This window comes from Sinocyclocheilus anshuiensis, unplaced genomic scaffold (assembly GCF_001515605.1).
Source record: "Sinocyclocheilus anshuiensis isolate Anshui unplaced genomic scaffold, SAMN03320099.WGS_v1.1 scaffold1946, whole genome shotgun sequence".
NCBI lineage: Eukaryota > Metazoa > Chordata > Actinopteri > Cypriniformes > Cyprinidae > Sinocyclocheilus > Sinocyclocheilus anshuiensis.
This window is the reverse complement of record NW_015546151.1, coordinates 303,894-321,293: the sequence shown is the minus strand read 5'-3', so window position 1 is coordinate 321,293 and position 17,400 is coordinate 303,894. Positions and strand designations below refer to the sequence as shown.

Below are 17,400 nucleotides of genomic sequence, written 5' to 3'. Positions count from 1 at the left end.
AGCCGAGCCGTGCCGTACTGAGCCGTGCCGAGCCGAGTCGTACCAGTCGTCGCAGTGGAAAAGCGCCATTTGCTGGAGGCAAAAGCTTGCGTTCAAAATATTTTAGTGATGCTTGCTAATATGTTGTGTTAAATCATCAGAGAGCCAGTTAACAATATTGAAAAGTGATATTTTTATAGCATAATCCAAATATACAACAGAAAAACAAAATAAGAAACACAGGGAGAAGAAGGGGAGGGAGTTGTTTATGGGGAAGTCGTGGCCTAATGGTTAGGGATGTGTTCACGGTGTGTGCGTGTTCACTGCTGTGTGTGTGCACTTTGCATGGGTTAAATGCAGAGCACTAATTCCAAGTATGGGTCACCAAACTTGGCCACATGTCACTTCACTTTCACTTTATGTTCATTTCTGTTTTCACAATTTTCAGTTAAAAACTTATCAGTGACATAAGGCTTTCTGGACCTTATACATTATATTTCATTGGGCTCCCTTGGCCCCACTGATATTTTATGTGTTTTCCCATCTATTTTTAATTTAAACTTCAATTTGTTAAATTATGTTACTTTTAGTATGAGATGTATTTGCATGTTTGTTTCGCATCTCTGAATTTGTGGAGGTTCTGGTTTGAGCCGTGCCTTTGTGATTTCCTTTGAGTCCATCATTCTGAAAGTATATTGTTCTGCTATTTCTTAATAATTGATTTAACAAGAATAATATTCTCAGGGCATATGATTACATTTATTTGTGTAATGACTTCATCCCTGTTGTTTTCATAACATTCATAAAATATGAGTATGATGGTGCTTATTTTCACCACAGTTACACCTTAGACTAGGTTTTGTGGATGGAGAAATAATTACTTTCAGTGCTTTAGACTAATTTATTCGTGGATATTAGACACATGATTAATTTCAGGATCTGTTTTACGTAAAAGCTTACAATTAAAGTGTTAATCATGCCATGTGTTAATATATTGTCTATTACATCAGCAGTGGTTCACTTAGCTATTTTAATGCTAATATGCTGAAAGACATGGGTCAGTGCCCAAGTGCACATTCTCAATGTTTTTTTTTGTTTTGTTTTGTTTTGTTTTGTTTTTTTATCCCAATACTTAAAGGAGACATATTATGCCCCTTTTTACAACATGTAAAATATTATAATGAGATCCCTTTGCAACGTCACCAAGGGAGCGAAATCAGACGCGCTCGTTTTCTCAGACGCTCGCAGAAAAAGGCTTACCAAAACAAAGTTACTGGGTTAATCTTTTTCACGTTTCCTTGGTTGGTAGATGCACCGGGGACCTGATTATAGCACTTAAAACCTGGAAAAGTCAGATTTTCATGATATGTCACCTTTAAAATATTTTCTATAATACCCCACTGTCCTGGGCCTGAAAAGCAAACAGCAAATGACTGGGTGGAAAAATGACAAATGTGAATGCAAAATGATTAACTGCTCTTTGATCTAATTGGCCTTTCTCTTTCTCTCTGTGTTTGTGGTCATACAGCAAGCATGAATGAAGCAGAGGTGGACAGTACTGGAGATGGTAAGTGTGTTGTCATGCTTGTTGACTCTCTGTCATGTATTCAGCTCACCAAAAAAAGATTCACCCGTTTAATGCCATCATCAGCCCTCACAGTACTCCGCTGTGGTTTGCTGTAGTGGGCTGATGGATGGTGTTGGTGTTGTGGAACAGTTGGTGTCCCCTGCTGGCGGTCCCACTCAGATTACATGCCTCTCTTATAGTTTAAGATAACTTAATAAATCTCACTTTTTTTGGGTGAGTTGTGCGATGCAGATGAAGTATTTACTTTTGCTCTTTTTTTTTAGTTTATTGTTTTTAAGTTGTTTGTTGACAACATGAAATTAGTGACTTAGATGAGCAGTCCTAACCGTGCAATGTGAATAGGCAGGATGCTAACAGGGAGGATTTTAATTATTTAATGGGAGACTGTCATTTTTCCTCTGCAGTGTTCTCATTTCCTGCTGTCCCTAATGAGGAGAATCTGCTTGGAGTGAATAAGCCACTGCCCAAACAGTTATGGGAGGCCAAAAAGGTGAGTACATGTGGGCTAGGGATGTTAAATGCAAAATTTAAAAAGTCTTTTTGCAGTATCTGTAGTACTGAGTTAACAACACAATTTGGTTGTGACCAAAGAAATGTATAAAGGCAGCCTAATAGACCTCTTACTTGCCATTGTTACTAACTAAATAAAGACCTGTGTTCAATAGCATGTTAGTTTTTGATTTGACTATGTTTGTGTACTGAAATGAAGTTTAAATCTTTTGGTTGCATTATGTATTGTATTTGAAGTTACATTTATTTGTTCACTTTTTACCCAGTAATCTCACTGATAATGTTTTGCTTGTATTTATTAGTCTGTTCAATGCGTTGTGCTTCTAAATTTGTCCCATAAGCCAATATACAGTATTATGCCTGCCATTTATTCAGTCATTGCCTAACTTTGATCTAGTCAAGTTGGTAACTTTGATCTAGTTGAGGAAGTAATAATATTAAAAGTCAGCATGTAAAAGAATTTGCGATTATTTTTCTTCCCTATTGTAACATATATTCAAGTACAAAATCTTCTCGACCAAGTAAAATATGTAGGTTGGAATTTTATTGTCCATCAGGAATTGATTGGATCATTGTCGTTGGTTAATTACTGCAGTCATTTTGTGTGAGTGATTGAAGCTTGGATACGTTATTACTCAGCCCTTGCGTCAGTATACACGTCATCAGAGAAGAGATGTGATTGTAAGGAGAGAGGCATGTTAATGTTTTAACAGGGTACTTTTTTTTCTTTCTCTTTGATAAACTAATGTTGTGTGCGGATACTGCAACATTCCATAAACACATAGGAATTGTCAGTTTTGATTTCATGGTGACTTTAAAAGAATCTTTGTGCTGTTGATTACAGAAAAAAGTTTTATTGATTTAAGTATGATGCCATTTTGTCTTACTAGCTAGAGTACTAATTGATTGTCTGTAGATAGCAGGCTGTTAAATTAATCTCTGCAAGTGTGGATGTGTAATACACATGTTGCCTGGTTGCAGGTGCAGTCTCTGTCCTCCCGGCCAAAGTCCTGTGAAGTGCCTGGAATCAAGTAAGTCAAGAGAAATTTGTGTGTGAGTGTGCATGTTTATTGGTTGCTTACTAAATATTTGCTGTACATTTAACATTGTCCCTCTCTGTTTCTCTGCAGTATATTCCCATCTCCAGAGCAGAACGCGGGTTTGTCTCACTACCAGGGCACGCTAAACACTGGCGGGTCTCTTCCTGACCTCAGTAACCTGCACTTCCCCTCTCCGCTGCCCACTCCGCTGGACCCTGACGAGGCTGGATATCCCAACCTGAGCGGAGGCAGCAGCACCGGCAACCTTCCCGCAGCCATGATGCATCTGGGCATTGGAAACTCACAAGGTCAGTGGGTTTACTATATGGATCATAAACAGACACATTAATACTTGTACTGGTTTTCACACATGCATAATCTCATTCACGCACAGTCTAAGACTAAAAAGAGCTTTTGTTTGGGACCAAATCGATATTCAAGGAGGCTCGTTTGCTGTTAAAGCATCTCCTGGCTTCAGAAGAGCCTGGCTGAACACTCCGGTCTTTGTTTAACGGCACACTGTAGGCTTACACTGTAGGCGCTTTCTGGGGAATGAATGCCATGTGTTTTCTAAAGGGCCACATCCATGCAGAAGACCACAGCTCTCCTCCTCTCTATTCCCCCCTTTTTAAATCCATCCGCCATCTGATCGCTCTCTTTGACTTCCATTCTCTTGAGCTTTATTCTTTCCATTCGCTCTCATGTCTGGGAACAGGGTGTGCTGGGATGTTTCTGCTGCCCGTTTCAGCTGTGCTGCTAGCTGATTGGCCGATCCCCAGAGACACAGCTGACCTTTAACCCCTGAATTGGCTGCTCATAAACAGCTCTTTTCTCTTTCGCTCTCGCTGGTCCAGTAACCTGCAGACAATTGCTCAGTGTCTTTTCTGAGGAGTGGACATCAGGACAGGAGCCGGCCTGCACGCAGTGACTCATAAAGCCATTATTGGTTTGTCTCGGTTTCATTAAGGCGGTTCAAGAAGTACTTTTGACCCCTGGAGCTGATTATGTCATGTTTGTTGTCCTCTTAGGGCTGTCATCCTCTATAAGCAACCTACTAATTGATTGTCTGTAGATAGCAGTTCGCAAAATGTATCTCCGTGAATGTGGATATATAATGCAGATGTTGCCTGGTTGCAGGTGCAGTCTCTGTCCTCCCGGCCAAAGTCCTGTGAAGTGCCTGGAATCAAGTAAGTCAAGAGAAATTTGTGTGTGAGTGTGCATGTTTATTGGTTGCTTACTAAATATTTGCTGTACATTTAACATTGTCCCTCTCTGTTTCTCTGCAGTATATTCCCATCTCCAGAGCAGAACGCGGGTTTGTCTCACTACCAGGGCACGCTAAACACTGGCGGGTCTCTTCCTGACCTCAGTAACCTGCACTTCCCCTCTCCGCTGCCCACTCCGCTGGACCCTGACGAGGCTGGATATCCCAACCTGAGCGGAGGCAGCAGCACCGGCAACCTTCCCGCAGCCATGATGCATCTGGGCATTGGAAACTCACAAGGTCAGTGGGTTTACTATATGGATCATAAACAGACACATTAATACTTGTACTGGTTTTCACACATGCATAATCTCATTCACGCACAGTCTAAGACTAAAAAGAGCTTTTGTTTGGGACCAAATCGATATTCAAGGAGGCTCGTTTGCTGTTAAAGCATCTCCTGGCTTCAGAAGAGCCTGGCTGAACACTCCGGTCTTTGTTTAACGGCACACTGTAGGCTTACACTGTAGGCGCTTTCTGGGGAATGAATGCCATGTGTTTTCTAAAGGGCCACATCCATGCAGAAGACCACAGCTCTCCTCCTCTCTATTCCCCCCTTTTTAAATCCATCCGCCATCTGATCGCTCTCTTTGACTTCCATTCTCTTGAGCTTTATTCTTTCCATTCGCTCTCATGTCTGGGAACAGGGTGTGCTGGGATGTTTCTGCTGCCCGTTTCAGCTGTGCTGCTAGCTGATTGGCCGATCCCCAGAGACACAGCTGACCTTTAACCCCTGAATTGGCTGCTCATAAACAGCTCTTTTCTCTTTCGCTCTCGCTGGTCCAGTAACCTGCAGACAATTGCTCAGTGTCTTTTCTGAGGAGTGGACATCAGGACAGGAGCCGGCCTGCACGCAGTGACTCATAAAGCCATTATTGGTTTGTCTCGGTTTCATTAAGGCGGTTCAAGAAGTACTTTTGACCCCTGGAGCTGATTATGTCATGTTTGTTGTCCTCTTAGGGCTGTCATCCTCTATAAGCAACCCTTCCATCCAGGCATCCCTCACCAACTCTCAGCTGCACTCATCTCTCAGCAATCCATCAATCCACACGTCTCTGCGTCTCTCCTCGCTGTCCAACCCTCCTCCGACAGGCATGGCGAGTTCACCCAGGAGACGGCCGGCCCCCATTAGTCCCCTGACACTCTCTCCAGGGGGCGATCAGAGGCGAAGCCTGGGCAAGCAGCTCTCCCCGACAATGTCGCCCTCTCTGTCCCCGATCACACAGGTGAGAAAAGTATTCATTAAATCTCCTCATCCAGCATCTCACGTTCTCTGGTGGTATCTTCCTCATCCAGAACATAACTAGCTGCTTGTATTAAACTGCTTACAGGGCTCTAGTGTCTAATGTTGTTAGACTTTTCAGGACTGCAAATAAAAAAAATAAAAAAATGTAATTATGCACTACCATTTTCTGCTGTGAATGCTGAAAGGCAAACACTCAAATGTGTGTTGATACATCACTAGTGATTGAACCACACAGCACAGACCAATTATATACATGGCGTGAGAGAATAGGAAAGGGTTGTTTACTCTGAGTCTTTGGATAGTGCCCTGCATATCATTTTTGACCCTGCAATGGTTTGTAACAGATTTCTGTGTTGAGTTCAAATGTGGCACAACCATTTGAATTCAACACTAAATTCTCTGCTACAAATGGTGGAAATGCCAAATGGTTAAAACCTTAAGGTAATAGTTCAAATGACATTTTATTCTCACTGTCATAAAAAACAGTAATACAAAATATTGTGAAATGCTATTACAATTAAAAATAAGTTTTCTCTTTTTTTAATGTATATAAAATGCAGTTTATTCCTGTAATGACTAAGCTGAATTTTCAGCAGCCTTTACTCCAGTCATTCTAATATTCTAATGTAAAACATTCTAATATGCTGATTTTGTGCGCAAGAAACATTTCTTATTCTGAAACATTTTAAACTTTTGAATGGTGGTGTATGAGCAATTGAAGTTTAGACCCTGTAGTTAATTTAATTCAATTCAATTCAATTCAAGTTTATTTGTACAGCGCTTTTCACGATACAAATCATTGCAAAGCAACTTTACAGCAAATTAAGTTTCTACAATATTTAGTGGTCGCTTATCAGTGGTGACTGTCAGCCGTAGCCAGTGCAGAGACTGTAAAATTGGGGTAATATGATCATATTTTCTTGACCTGGTAAGGACTCTAGCCGCTGCATTTTGGACTACCTGTAGCTTGTTTATTGAAGATGCAGGACAACCACCTAGCAGTGCATTACAATAGTCCAGTCTAGAGGTCATGAATGCATGAACTAGCTTTTCTGCATCAGAAACAGGTAACATGTTTCGTAGCTTGGCAATGTTTCTAAGATGTAAGAATGCTATTTTTGCAACATGGGAAATAGGATTTTCAAAAGACAAGTTGCTGTCTAATATAACACCCAGGTTTTTGACTGTAGAGGAAGTAACAGTACATACGTCTAGTTGCAAATTGTAATCTAAGAGATTCTGTGTACTGTCTTTTGGTCCAATAAGTAATATCTCTGTCTTATCCGAATTTAATAGGAGAAAAGCTCCCAGTCAAATTATTTTTATAACTTTCCCGTTCTCTTCAGGGGGTTGCATTGGACACCAGCAACTTGCCGATGGAGCCGCCCCCTCCCTACCCCCTTTACCAGCAAGCCCAGCAGCCCCTGCAGCAGCAGCCTCCTCCTCAGTCCCATCCGTCTATGCAGCAGAGCTCCCAGCATCCAGGGGTGCAGCAACGAGCAACAGGTGGCCAACAGCAGCAACAACAGCACCAGCCTGTGTCCCCGCTGCAGAACGTCCCACTCGACTTTAATTCCAGCGCTGTGAGTTCCCTTTGTAACATTAGTAGAAGCAGGCATCTGAGGGGAAAGACACTGTTACAGATGCTGGTTATTCTTGGCTGAACATAAAAACGCTGAATCTTGTTTTTGCTCACAGCACAGCAGCATGGGAGCATTTTTCAACGATCCCTTTATGGAGCAGCAGTTTTCTGGACGTCAGTCCAAGTGTTCGTCCTATCAGGTAAATATAGCATATCTTGAAGTACACTCGGATTCCCAAGTTGATCATGTTTTGTAACGAATATTTTGTGCGTGTTTAAACAGCAGGATCAGTATAATATGTTGGAGAATGTCATGAGCTCTATGGCAGGAGGATTTGACCCTTCCTCCAACCTCTACTGCTCCCAGACTGCCCTCATGGGCTTAGGTGGCAGTCATGGCAACCTGCAAGACCACCTTCAGATGAGACCCAACATGCTCTACTCTAATTGTGGAGGAGGAGTGCCCAACATCATCCTTACAGGTGCGGAAGATCAGACAGCAGGTCATTGTGAGTCATTATGAGAATTTACCGTTCAGGTTTCATCCTCATGCCCTGCTTTCAAAGCACAAACTCAGATTCTTTATTCATGGACTCATTTTATGTAACTGCCAATAAAATGTAAATTGAAATAACAAGGAAATATCACATTCAAAAATATGCTAGTTGATCTTCACCTAGTCATCCAACAGCTGACTACCGTGTGTTCCAAATTATTATGCAAGGAGGATTTCAGTAAAATAAACATTCATAGAAATTGTTTGTTTTATTTCTCATATATTTTTAGACAACTGATATCAGTCTCAGACAGGTTTGATAAATAGTTTTCCAGGCCTTCTTAGGTAAATGCTGATCCTACTTAAAGAGTTTGTTCCGCATTATTAAGCAAGTCACAGTTCTCATGCAATATGGGGAGGAAGAAAGATCTTTCTGAAGATGAAAAGTAATGAAATAGTGCAACATCTTGCGAAAGGCATGAAAACAACTTATCTTGCAAAAACTGATCAGAGATTATTAAACTGTCAAAATATTTTTGAGTGCAGAAGAGCTTGATCAGATAAAGGTTTATTAAGGAAAGTTTCAGTCAAACAAATTCATTTTATTATAAAGGCAGCTTTAAAAAGCCACTGTTGAGCAGTAAACGGGTGTTTGAAGCTGCTGGTGTCTCTCTATGCTGGCTGGCAGTTGAGCATTGTATTTCAGCCAACCCTAACTCACAAAGCTCAAGCTTTTCATCTTCAGAAATATCTTTCTTCCTCCCCGTATTGCATGAGAACTGTTGTCTTGCTTAATAATGTGCAACAACCTCTTCAAGTAGGTTCATAATTTACCTAAGAAGACCTGGCAAAGTCTCTAACAAACCTGTCTGAGATTGATACCGGTTTGTAACGGGGCGAACGAGACGAGAGGCATGCGTATCCATTTGCAAAGCTTTATTCACAGACATGGTCAGAAACAGGCAGGGTCAAAACACCAGCAAACAGGTATGGCACAGGCGAGACAAAAGAGTAATCCAAGGACAGACGTGATCAATCTTCGGCGAACAATATCCAACAGGGCGAGGCAAACGGGTAATGCAACAGACAGATGACAATCCAGTCGAGGTACAAACGGAGTCCAAATGACAAGACGAGAGAGACAACCAAGACAGGCAGAAGATCAGGAAACAGGCAATAAGGCAACACGACGTGACTAGACTTAGACTAGAACTAGAAACTAGGACAGGGAACTGGCTCCGTAAAGAGCTACCACTAGGAGAGCGATAAACGCAAACAATACTCGGCGGTGAGAAAGAGGAAGTTCGTGGCTTATAAAGTGTGTTGATTGGTTGCAGCTGTGGGCGTAATCAGTGCAATGGATGATGGGAAATGTAGTCCGGGGTGAAGTGCAACAGTTAGTGTGGTGCAAGGGTCCACAGTAATGAGCGGGTGATCTCGGGTGGTGAGCAAACGGAAGAGCAGGCACAGGATCCATGACACAGTTATTTAAAACGATATGAGAAATAAAACAAACAAACAAACAAACACTTTATATGAAAAAATTTAATCTGAATATTTTACTGAAATCCTACTGATATGTCACTTCCAGTGTAGTTTGTCATTTTTTTTTCTAAAGTTTACAATTGAAATGAACCGTTTTCTTTTTTTTATTATTTGTATTTTTCCATGTAATAAATTCCTGTGATGGCAAAGCTGAAATTTCATGTCGCATGACCATTTTGATCATGAACATTTTGGCATCTCAATTTGTTTGTTTTGAGCTTCCCAACACAAGTGTTGCAGTCAAGTAGTATGTTAAGACCTCTATACTGTTTCCATTCCATTGCATGCCATTTTGTGGAACAAAACGACACCTCTTATGCAAATTCCCCAGAAGAAACACATCCAATTGAGGCCACATCAACCAGAACCAGATAGATTATGAAGGGATTCCTTAAGACTGATTAATTGACTAGTCATTTAGAAAAAGAAAAAAAAAACTTTTGCACATCTCTGCTTTCACATTTCCTGGACTCACTCACAATTCTGTTGTTTTTCATTCTGTCTCTCAGATGACTCCAATTCCAGCCTGTCTAAGGACATCAGCAGTGTGTTGTCCACTGTGCCAGAGTGTTTGGACTCAGAAGGAGTTTTTCCACTGGAGGATGAACTACGTATCGAGCCGCTCAGTTTGGATGGACTGAGCATGCTCAGTGACCCCGATATGGTCCTCCCTGACCCCTCAGTAGAGGACAGCTTTCGCAGCGACAGACTTTAAAGAGCCACATCATGCATGTATACATACATACATACAAGTCCATGAACATGATGACTAAAGCACAGAACCTATAGCACTCAGACTTCTATAAACATAAAAAGATCTTTACATTTTCCTAAATGCAAAGCGCATGCATAAACACTACATGTTGACATAAAGTGAATCATCACGCTCGCATGAGTCACCCAGACGCCGTCTCTCAGTGGCCGCCATTGCTCAGCATGCTCCATCTGCCTCCCAAGACATCGTTCATCACTCAGCAGATGTGTGAAGCCAATCTTGACGCTTTACACGTGCTTTGATTTGTAAAGACAATGAAACAAACAAACATGAACCTGCCGTGTATCTACTCCTTGTGCCGAGTGACAATCAGAACACAGAAGCCATAGCAATGCCAAACCGATGACTGGATCGGGCTGTTGCATTGCTGGTCTATTTCAAAGCCATGCAACCAAAACAAAATGAATGTGCTTGTTTTACATATTGCTTTTGGATGTTATTAGAAGGTCACAGCAGCTTTCAGTGACATTTCGATAGCAGCGAAAGGATGGGACGGTCCTGAATGCAGAGACGGTGAGAAGATGACAATATGACGTGTTATGGAACAGAAGGAGTCGACAGCCGGCCTAATACCAGCCCATATTGATGCACCAAATGCTGTGATACGAGACACCAGCAGGATGGGTTGAGCTTTCCCCCTCGCCACGCAACCCAAACTCTTTTTCAGTACCAAGACAGAACATGTTCGGTGTCCTGAACCGTCTGGTTCGGGCTACTGAGTAGCAGACACATTTAAATTAACCAGCAGTCTCTGGTGTCACTGCCTGAAGCTTGGAGCATGCGCTAAGCTAACCGCATAATAATGCTGTGGTTTTCTGACCAATCAGCGATCACTTTGCTGGCACGTAAGTGAGCCAAAGCCACTCGTACACGCTCAGTCCATCCTTCAGAATGTGGCCAGTCCCCCCTTATTCAAATGACAGAATTCAATGAATTACACCTCTCCTCCTGCGCAGTCACGTACTATAAAGAGAGGAGTGTAGATGATGTGTATAGAGCATTATTTTGCATATTTTTTGTATAAAAAGATAAAAGAGAGCTTTGCCACATATATATGCCTCACAATTTTCTGACTAGAATGTATTTTTGAAACAGAAAAAGGGCAAACTGTTTACAAAGATAAAGTTTAAGAACTACGAATTGTGAGTAGGCGCTGAAATTTTTATGATTTTTGGTATAAATCTAAAAGAAAAACCTTTGTATCTCGCTGATATTGATCCAGTCCATAGTTAGCGAATAGAAGCTTTGGCTATGCAGATCTTTAGCACAGGACTGTCTCAGATGGCTGGAATTATCTAGATCATAAAAAGGAACTATTTTACTTGTATATTTACTATATCTTTGTGGTTATTTCAGATTTTATACAGACTTGTAATGCGGCTTCTGATATGTCAGTTGTATTTGTACTTGTAAATCTGTTCATGTTCTCTCCCTTTGAACTTTTGTTGTGGACGTCTTCTTTCGTGAACGTTTGTTGTGATGGTATTTCTCACCGTTGTTCAGCATGGGCCCTCTCTCTGCAGCTCTGATCCTTGTGAGAGGTTTTTACGGAAAAAAAAAAACTTTGGGATTTTAAAACGTCTTTAAGAGGTGTGATCTGTGGACGTGGAACACATGTATCACTGTTATTGCTAATGTTGAAGTTTGCACTGATCTGAACAAAATTTATCTTTTGGTTTTAAGCAGTAGTTTTTATTTTGGTTTATTTTGATGACGCAAATACGTTGTCTTTTCAGCATGTTATGCATGTGAGGACTTTGAAATGAATGCAGTATATTTTGTGAATTACTAGATTCAAATGACCAAATATTTTGAGATGAAGAAAGATATCTAAATATAGCTCAGGAATACATATCGTGAGTGGTTTTATGCCCATCTCTTGCCTCTTGACTGCCAGATCCGGGCAAAATTATGCCAGATTCCCAGAGAAACTGTTATAACCGAGATCCAGAAATCCAAAATGCTCTCTTCTCTGTGTTGTTATCTGTGTAGCTTTCTATTCCACTTCCGGAGGTTGGTAATAGAAAGCAATAACAATGTTATCTGTGTGCCATGTCCACAATTTTGTTTTGTTTTGTTTTTGCCATGTATTTTTGCATTCATCCAGGTCATTTTAGAGTTTTGAGTTCAAAACCATCTTGTTGGTCAAATCAATCAAGTCGCTTTTACTAAAATTCTTCCTCTTTTTGTTGTGCATTGCTCATTGTGGTCCAAGTAGGCGAGAACAGAGGATGATTGACACAAGCAGAGATGTAAGGTGTGGTGACATTAGCGACATTTCATGAGTAAAAAGGTCTATTATCAATGCTGTAGTGATGTATGAAGCACAAAAGTCACTTTTCAAAAGCACAGTGCGGCGAATCTGTGTGACCAACTGCGAAATCTACTTTTGCTGAAAATTCCCAATTGCATAGATTCCTATTGAAATGACTGGATTTAGCCCATGAAAATTAACCAAACAATGTAAATGTGACTGCACCTTTATAAACTTCTATATTTAAGCTTTGATAAATCTGGTCCCCCATGTACAAAAGGCAAAACAAGATTGGGCTTTCACCCCTGCAGCTGCAGTTTCTTTGTTTTGTAACATTGTTGTTCTTTAGGTGTGTTAGCATCTGTTATAAAAGAACATGATGTTTAAGAGTGAAGCAGGCAGAAGTGTTGAGCTTGTTGAGCATGTTTGGCTGCATCCTGTTTCTGCTAAAAAAAAGTCTCTCTTTAACATGATTAACATTTTTTAATCGTCTCTCATTCTGTCATCTTCTCAGTTAACTCTGAAGTTTTTCATGAATATTAACAGTGGCATCACATTTTAAAAGATGAAACAGTCTTCAGTGGTTTCGTTGGGTCTGATGGTTGGTTTCTGCCTCAGACAACATGATAGTCTGTTCCCATCACTCATTCTCTCTCTCTCTCTAGGAGTTTTTAATCTTCTCCTGCCTTATTCTTGCTCTTGACCACTTGCTGTCCCTCTTGAGTGTACTGTGATACTTTCATTTTTTTTATTTTCCATTTCCAGGCCCTGTGCTCAAATGACAAAAAAGGTGTTTATTGGCTTTTTTAATATAGTCTTCATAATAAGATATTAGTTATGTTTCTTCTGTTTATAGAAGGGATTCTTTTTGTTGTCTTTTTTGTCACCTTTTAAAAAAAATGTAGTTATATTATTTAAAAAATATTTTCTTGTCCACTAGTGTTACTTCCTTTTTTTTGTAATATGCCATATTAAAATCTTTATTTTTCTGATATTACAGATTTACTAAACCAGAGGTTTTTAATCCTAAACCTAGGCACCCACATCAGTGCAAATTTTGTGTATCTTTCTTATTTAACACCTCTGATTCGCATCATCAGAAGAAATCTATGCGAGATACACAAAAATACGCAGTGCTGTGAGTTTCCAGAACCCAGATCGAAAACCTCTGTACTACACCACAAGGCGTTTGGTTTGTGAAGTATGTTATAGTGCTTTCCTTTGATTTAATATAAACAAATAAAACTCTTTACTGGCTCAGACATCTGCTGTGGATTTTCTTTTTTGTGACATCAACGTGCTGGTGTCAGCCATTTTCTCTCCACTTGGTGTCTTTTTACACTAAACCACTAGATGGAGGCAGCGAGACACTTGTGCTGTTCGTAGATTAAGTACTAAAGGAAATGGATGCAGAGAAATGACTTGAAAGGTTGCTCATTTTGAACATAATCAGATAAATATTTTTTAAAATTATATTAAAAATGAAAACGCAAAAAATCACTATGCTAATGAAAGTAGTAAGAACCCCTGACCTAGAAATGCAAATTCTGTCATCATTTACTCCCTCTCATGAGTTCCAAACCATGTTTTGAAAAGTATGAGTAACCAAAAGGTTTTAATGACCATTAACTTTACATTGTAGAAACAAAAAACTGATGACAGAATTTTTGTAGTGTATGCAGCACTTTTTTGTAAAGACTGCATTGCTATTAAAAGCATAAAAAACACTCTTAAAGGGTGAATGAAGGTTTGGATTCCTGTGCATCCAGATGAAATCTCATCTGCTTTGATCTCGTTGATCTACTAGCCTCTGGTATCTGGTAATCCATAGCGTGATGCCATTAGATATTATACAGTGCTGGTACAAACCGATGTGGGCTGGTCCTGTGTAGATTTTTTTAAAAGGTGTGAACAATCTGTCTGGTTCAAATGCAGCAAAGCGTGTAACATGCCTCAGATATGTGGAGAGATGCCCTGGCAAGCCTTTCATTTACTGTGATACAGTACTCACGATAATGGATTTTAAAACACAGGTAGCTTAGTAATAACATGTTGGACAGCAGTGAGAGGAAGAACATAAGAGCATGCTAATCTCTTTCACAGCTGGAATTCACATAAACTCTCAAAAGCCAGCTATCGCTCCCTCCACTCTTGTTTACTGAAGCCAAGCTGAATTTTCTTTCATTTTTGTTTCTTAATTAAAAGGAAGTCAAGATACTGTGGTCAGAACAAACAGTTCTCATCCATGGCCTTTAATAGTTTGTTTATAAGACTATTTGCTGTGTGCTATAGATCTTATTTCAGCTTTTTTTTCTTTTTGTATAGTTGGTATGTTTTGGTTTCCCCCCCTGAGCTTGTTCATTCAGACTGGGTGTTAACTGAGGTTTAGGTAGCAATTACATTATACATGTACCAAAAACGGGGCTGGGGCCCATTAGAGGGCCTATGCAAACTTCCAGGGCAAGTCTTAAAACATAAATCATTTAGTTATATTAAAAACCTTAAAGCTCTATAAGGTAGACATGATTAAAACACACTGGATGTGGGTGACAAAGAGAACTTAAAAGAGTGAACCATATAAAACATCCCTGGAGATTCCGATCTCTGCGCACTAGAACATCTAGGTATAAAAACAGTTTTTTTTCCCCCAATGCCATCTCCAGCTTAAACAGCTAACACATGAATCATTACCTGTGTTCTGTAATTCATTTCCATAATTCATTCTACATCTTTAATTATTGCCTTTTTCTCAAGTATTATGTAAATACATATGGATATCTCTTATTTATACAGTTCTATATAGAGTACAAATGCACAAATCTGTACATAAATCTACTGTTCCAGATTCATACACATTATTTTATGTATACACATTCTTTTTTGTTAAGTCTTACTATTTAAATGTTTTTTTCTGTTCTCATGTCAGGTGTGTATGTATGCATGTGTGTATGTACCAGGAGCACCTGGTAAAAAAAAAAAAAAAAACAACAAATTCCTAGTGTGTTTGCGCACACCTTGCGAATAAAGCTAATTCTGATTCTGATTCTTATACAGTCAAAAGCAAAAAAAAACTGGACGTCAAAGTATAATGTCAGACTCCAGTGTTGGACATGAAACATGAAAATTCTGGTCGACAATAAATTTGACAGAAACTGAATTTCGGTTACTTAACACCACAGCTTAAAACAAAACAACAAAAAAACTTCTGGGAGGCAATCAAAAGAATTCTGAAGAAAATTGAATCACCTCACTCTTTCTGATTATTGACATATTATATTTGTCTTCCAAGTCTCCCTTTGTCAATAAAAAAACAATATTTGAAGACCCTACTATCTAGTATTCTGTTGTAATAGAACAAACTAAAAATAGAATGCCAGTTTAATGCTGTACATCTTTAATTGTGTTTTTTTAGCATTTTAATTAGGATCTGAAACAAAAATTTAGGATCTATGAACATTTCCCCTCTTAATTGCAGCTAGATAAAATACCATTCTAATCTCAAGCAGGGAGTGAGAGAATTAAGATATTAAGAAAATGTTTAGTTACATTGCTAAGTGATGTGATTAATCTAGTCACTTCAAATGGGCCCTCAGAAAAAAAACAATTTCCCTCAGAATGGTGGATACCATCCCTTTGCATGTCCCTTCTTAGCTTAGTGAATGGTTAATTTAGTTATTTTCAAGTTATTTTGTTATTATTTAGGGAGGATGTCCTGCAGACCAGTGACCTCTTGACTGCAGCTGAATGTGATGATGACCACACACTCATCTGCTCAGAGTCTTTCAGTTTCATCTTCTGATAGATGAAATCTAAACAGCTTTAAATCACACATTCAAAGTAACCAGGCAATTTTCTTTCTTACTAACTTTTATATTTTGTTTTTGTAGATAACCACTCACACCTCAACCCTCACTGGGCTTGTTAAATCAGTTCAACCCCTTGGGATGTGTGCTGTAGGGATTTAGCTGAGCTCTTTTGGGAGCTTTTCTTACTTTATACTCACTAATTGCTTTGCCTCATTCTGCACTTAGCTCTCAGCTCTCTGCACTTGGACAGCCCCTTCATCCTCAAGAGCCACATGTTTCTTTTGACTTACAGTCATCTCTGATAATTCCTGATAAATTTGTGCTGCCGCAAATTCCTCATTACTTTTCTGATTTATTAAACATTGAGTAATTATTATCAAGTTGTGTGTGGTGTGATGTGAATATTGTTTATATGGATGAAACTGTTTATATACGACTTTGTGGAATCTCTATTGTCATTAATAACAAAGCTGTATGTCAGTTTGCTGATCCAGGAAACTGAAACCAGCACTACTTTCATGTGTCCTATATCTCTCAGTGGACTCTCTCTTGTTTCATACAAAACCAGCTGATGCCATCTTTCAACTCATTTATCAACTACTGTAAATGACCTTAGAGATCTTCACTACTAATATTACTGTATTATTGTTGCAGTTTTGTACATTGTAATGGACTATTTTTTCTTAGTAAAAACTTAGTAAATAATACACAGGTAAGATTATAAAATAATTTCAACTCAAAATCAATTTTGCATTTCCCCATATTCATTTATTTGGTAAATAGATATGCAGGTTAATTTGCAGTCAGCTGGTCATTATCACAAAATAAACATGATGAGGTTATCAGAAACCCTATGTGAAACGAATCTCTTACAAATTGTTTATTTCTGACTGACTGACAATGTGCTCTGTTTCATTGTTGGCATTATTCAGCTTCTAAGTGACTTCTCTGCATCACAAGTTTGATCATGGCTAATTATTCAGTCTGGCCAGACTAATTTTAAACTTGTTGCAGGGCCCCTGAAATCTGTTTTTTTTTTCCTGATGAATGTCTTGTCCTTGTTAAAAGTCTGGGAGGTAAGTAAGCAAGACCTGATTTACGGTTACTTCCCGGACACACTACAGGTTTCGTCATTCATTTGCCACCCAGTATTATAAACAAAGGGGCGAGAGTCTTTTCCACAGGTCATTCAGACACCCTGTGTGTGGACATGACTGCTCTTTTTCAGACTTCTGTTTCATTCTGAATGTGGTGTGATTGTGGCTGTTAGCTCAACATAAACATACAGTAACAACAGCAAGTCCATCAATAACTT

The 17,400-nt window shown here is 39.4% G+C and overlaps 1 protein-coding gene across 6 annotated transcripts in view; it reads left to right on the top strand.

Moving 5' to 3' along the window:
• The window catches only part of LOC107701275 (CREB-regulated transcription coactivator 3-like), a 51,982-nt gene extending 38,774 nt beyond the window's left edge, over positions 1-13,208 (top strand). For 3 of the 6 annotated variants that reach the window (XM_016503245.1, XM_016503244.1, XM_016503248.1), the window contains 9 exons: positions 1,508-1,546; positions 1,972-2,057; positions 3,059-3,108; positions 3,208-3,425; positions 5,342-5,607; positions 6,974-7,210; positions 7,326-7,409; positions 7,493-7,718; positions 9,760-13,208. In XM_016503245.1, the coding sequence (XP_016358731.1) occupies positions 1,508-1,546; positions 1,972-2,057; positions 3,059-3,108; positions 3,208-3,425; positions 5,342-5,607; positions 6,974-7,210; positions 7,326-7,409; positions 7,493-7,718; positions 9,760-9,965 (1,412 nt within the window). In that variant the 3' untranslated portion in view covers positions 9,966-13,208. The remainder of the gene's footprint in view (positions 1-1,507; positions 1,547-1,971; positions 2,058-3,058; positions 3,109-3,207; positions 3,426-5,341; positions 5,608-6,973; positions 7,211-7,325; positions 7,410-7,492; positions 7,719-9,759) is intronic. The other 3 variants (XM_016503249.1, XM_016503246.1, XM_016503247.1) reach the window with 2 other exon arrangements.
• Positions 13,209-17,400: the final 4,192 nt, after the last annotated feature.